The sequence below is a fragment of the Daucus carota genome, chromosome 3 (genome assembly GCF_001625215.2).
Source record: "Daucus carota subsp. sativus chromosome 3, DH1 v3.0, whole genome shotgun sequence".
NCBI classification, from domain to species: Eukaryota; Viridiplantae; Streptophyta; class Magnoliopsida; order Apiales; family Apiaceae; genus Daucus; species Daucus carota.
In genome coordinates, this window is record NC_030383.2 from 41,448,240 (window position 1) to 41,452,922 (window position 4,683).

Genomic DNA, 4,683 nt, shown 5'->3' on the forward strand with positions numbered 1-4,683 from the left:
TTAACGGATTTGTTTTCTCCCCACATTAAAATAAAAGTCAGGGTTCTTTAGGTAGTGTTAGGGTTTGAATTGAGGGCTTCTGATTTCTGGTAGTATTTTGGGTAATTGAGGGGTTAATTGGTTTTGGGTGGTGAAGAGGATGATACGAGGCTTACGAATTAAGCCGGAGGAGAGGTTGGAGGCCACATGGACCGGCTCTGGTGGCAATTAGAGGAGTATAAAGGAGCTAGATTGGAGGGAGAAGATGCATAAGGGAGATAGGAGAATGGTTGGGTGTGTATTGTATTTGTATTGGGTGTGTTGTGAGTCTGAGTTGGAGGAGTATGGACGGGGGATGATGAAGGAAGCCGCCATGGAAAGCGACTACGAAGGATGGAAGGGAGAGAGATGGCGTGTTGAGAAATCATGCCTGAACGATGGATGAGCGTTTTCAGCACGGCCATAGGAAGGGAAACCACCCGACATGGTGGTGGCGGGACACCGTTAGAGAGAGGGGGAGCGCGGTGCAAGAGATTCCGGCAGAGATTGCGACAGGCAGGTTGACCGGCGCTGATGTATCTGTTAAAAACTTAACGTAATCTAACGGAATGGCCTATTTGAAAGTTTTGAATGGTACAATTAGTTGACTGAAAGCTTTTTTACTCGGTAGGCCAACTGAAAGTTTTGGTTCAGTAGTGATGAATTAGAGCATTAACCCAAATTAGAATAGATTAGTGATGCATAGCTTGATTTTTACCATAAGATGAGAATTATTAAAATTAATTTTCTTGCCCTGGCAGAATGAGAATAGCACAGAATAAAAAGGAATAATAATGGACATGAGCAAATCACAAGCAACAGCTCTTTATTCCTGATAGAGTTTTGCATATTTCTCCAATGTCACAAGTAGCATTTGTTACAAACTACTACAATATCCCTTCAAATGTTGCTAATGTAGCAGGAAATGCCCATTAGAGATCCGGATACTGTTACGAATGAAGATTAGAAATGTAGTTCTTTCCCAACAGAAAAAAAGGGCTTGTTTTGTAATTATTAACTTCAAAGTCAGCATACTGTCCGCTACAGCGGAGAAGTACTATCTTCAGATTACAAACATAAAACAACAGACCATAAAGGAAAATACGATTTCATCAGTCAAACAAATTTTTTTGAGCAACCACAAACGGATGCTAGCTACATAATTCATTGTGACCCGCTAGAGTCTATTGCAGGCGATTCCTTTTTAACGTTTTCCTCCAGTGTGCCTGTTGTAACTGTTTCCAACGTCTTGTAGAACTCCTCTGGGAGGGGACCAGGACGATGTAGAGGAACATGCTTGGGAACCGGAGCATCATTCTCAATAACTTCACATTCATAGTCCTCCGGAACACCCCAAGGATCCCACTCTGTGATAAAAAGGCAGAAAATTTATATCTTAATCATTTAATTCTGTTGACAATTATTTTTTTTTCCAGTTAGTTTCAGGGTGCAGATAAAAGAGAATGCACACTACAGCTCCTGAGACTATACCATCAGTGACACAAGGAAAATTTTTGAAATTAAATAAGATATTAAAACCAACATCAACAGAAACACGAAAGCATCTTCAACAAGACTTTGAGTTTATATTTTAATGGTTCGATTGAACTTTTCTAGAAATTTTTAAGAAGCTAATATAGTCCTTGTCATGAACTGGAAGTTTAGACTGAGTGCCAAGTTAAGTCAGACACTACAACACACGGAGCACGTCAAATCAATAGCAAAATGGAATTTAATAATAACTGCAACTAAACAAATGTCGAGAGTTATAGCTAGGCCCTGGCCAGTTGCATGCTGCAGCCATAGAATGCCTGTACCAAACATGGTTTCTAACAAGCAACATAAAATAATGTGCCAACAAAATATATCTAAAATGGTTAATAATACCCTGAACATTAGTATTAGTTTACCTTGGGGGACGAGAGTTTGGCACGCATTCTAATGCTCCTAGAAAACGTAGTTCCGTAACTTATTTTTTTATCTTTTTTCTTCCGAGTAAAAATTTGATGTTTGAATTTTTATACACAAAAAGAAAATCTCAAGAATAAGTTACAGAAGAACTATGTTTTATAAGAGCCTTAAAATGTCGAGCAGTGAAAAAAAACTGTAAGGAAATGAGAGGGACGGAGGGAGTAAATAAACTTTCAGGATCTTAATCTAACTACACAATTTTTACATCCTTGCGTGTTTTCAAAATATAATACATAAACACGACAATTTTTTGCATGTGCAATTCTGCTGCAAAACCCTAATTAATACTAGAAATAAGACTAAGGGTTCTAAGAGGAACATGACCCATATATATATATATGATATGACTACCATGATATGTTGGTAACGCTTCTCTAACATTCACGCAAGGAGAGCCACGACTTTAGCATTAACTTTACCCTTCTCTTGCAAGTTCTAATTTTTGAGGCAACAAGTTCAGTTCTGTAGTGGACAAAAGTCAGAAAACATATATAGTGGTGTCTCTATTGAACTACACATTTTAGAATGCGGAAGAGACAAATGTGAAGGATAGCCTTGAAAAGATTAAAGATTGCTAGTTATATTATACTGTTAATCCTGAAAATTGGAATCATCTAAAAACAATTCCAGCTTATAACAAGTCAATCACTAATTTTCATTAACAAATAACTGCCAAAATGATCTCTGAATACAGAAACACATTCCTACATGAAAAGTAAGGAAAGATTTTGCCATATCAATAGGAAACAAATAATGATTAAAATTAGAGACTGCATGTTAGCGAAGTTTTCTAACAGCTCAATGAAATGTTTAAGTTAAAGCAACTTGCAGTAGTCATCCATGTAGGAGTGGACATTGAAGTATATTGCTACCACCACCACCCAAACTGAATATATATAACCAAGAGTTTAACTTGAAAGATGCAAGCAGTTGCCACATAACACAATTTAACTTGGAGCAATTGCTTAAAGTTTAAACCTCCAACAGTTGGTCTCTTAGTCCCAGTTGAACACTAATAACAGGGGTAATCAAACAATATGACATTCCTCGATCTTTATTAGAAGTTACTAATTACATCAATTACAACTAGGAAAATTTCACACTTCCAATTCTCATTCTTTAGCGAGGTGCTTTTAATTCATTTTTTATAGTCATATTATAAGTAATGCTAGAGGTACAAACTGCATCCCAATGCATAGGCAGCAGAGTTAAGTTGGTTACTTGTAAATTGTATTAACTTATTACTCAAGGTTTAATTATTGGAATACGCCACATAGAGATACAGGTCTAGAATTCAAATTAGGAACTCTGAATTCTTCCTATGGATAGGACAAATTAACTTGTGTTTCTACTGATCCTCTATGGCAATGGCCAATTGGTTATATTCTTATTTTTAACACTTTCTTAACCTTGCCATACATCAATAAAGGCTACTAATCTAAAAATTCAACGGGAAACTTGGTCAATATATGATCTCCACCTACATTGAACATTTAACAAGACACTAGAGGACATCATCACACTCCAACATAAAAAAATATACTTCGGCCTTTTGTCACTGGGGGATCAACTAGAGACAATGTGTTATAAAACTTATATAACAATTTTAATCAAATATCCATATAAAAAGTGAGCTAACTTTAAGCAGCTTAGAGGATTCTTTAATAACATAATAAAAATTACTAGACCGTCCTAAATTTCACAAAAACATAACCAGTAGTTTGCTTTTGGACATTCCACAATTATAACCAATTGCTACTTAATCAAGCTGAAAACCAATCATTGGGGAAAATCAAACAATTGCACAGTCCTCAATTGGTAATTAGAATTCAGAAACTAATATGCAAGTTACAACTACCTCCCACAGAATATCAGAATTTGACTTGATTTTAAAATATACAACAATTTCCAGTGTACAGGCACTTATCTAATTCATCAAAATAAAAAACAGTCAACACTGGACACAAAACCTAATTAAGCATCAAATCACACACGTACAAATGAAGAAATCATAATAAAACACGAAAATAGAATAAAAAGGGTAATAAGAGAGGAATGTGAACAAACCGATCATCTTATCGATGAGTTTAAGCTCATCTTCAGCCTCTTCAATCAACTCTTCGACTTGACCGCAGCCGAGCCGCTTTTCGATAGCTTCCCAATCTTGTTCCTCCTGGCAAACCTTGAGACGGTGGCGCGTGAAACTCTCGACAGCTTTCCTGTAGCCTTCATCTTCAGGAACGGCCTGGATCTCTTTCAGAGTCTTGTTGTAGAGATTGATTAGAACTTGTCTGGCGTTGGGGACCACATCGAGACCTACGATGCCTGTAGTCTCTTTTACCTTTGCCATCATCATCAATGGCCGCGTCAATCTCCGTAGAAACATCTCTCTCGCTCTCTCAGTCTCGTCTCTGCTGGAGCAGTGAAATGAAACAGCACCGGAAATGATGATTTGTGTTTTAGAAGTTGTGGTGGATTTTATGATTGGCCCAAGTTGTATTGGGCGGACCCGAAATATGACCTGGGCTAATTATTCGGAAGGTCATGATAACTGTTATGAAATATACTCTTTTTTGTTGTCACATCATGACAATAAATTATATTGAAATATAATAAAAAAAGGAAAAGTTTTTTTTATACATAAAATTCTTTTATCTAACCAACAGCAGTATCTCACGAAAATTTAGATAAAAA

At 36.6% G+C, this 4,683-nt stretch overlaps 1 protein-coding gene across 1 annotated transcript; it reads right to left on the bottom strand.

The window, feature by feature from the left end:
* Nucleotides 1–1,006: 1,006 nt before the first annotated feature.
* Nucleotides 1,007–4,475, bottom strand: LOC108210843 (probable NADH dehydrogenase [ubiquinone] 1 alpha subcomplex subunit 5, mitochondrial). The gene is made up of 2 exons (XM_017382277.2): nucleotides 4,057–4,475; nucleotides 1,007–1,385 (listed from the first exon to the last, which is right to left on the bottom strand). The coding sequence occupies exons 1-2, from the start codon at nucleotides 4,373–4,375 to the stop codon at nucleotides 1,183–1,185; spliced, it is 522 nt and encodes a 173-aa protein (XP_017237766.1). The 5' UTR covers nucleotides 4,376–4,475; the 3' UTR covers nucleotides 1,007–1,182.
* Nucleotides 4,476–4,683: the final 208 nt, after the last annotated feature.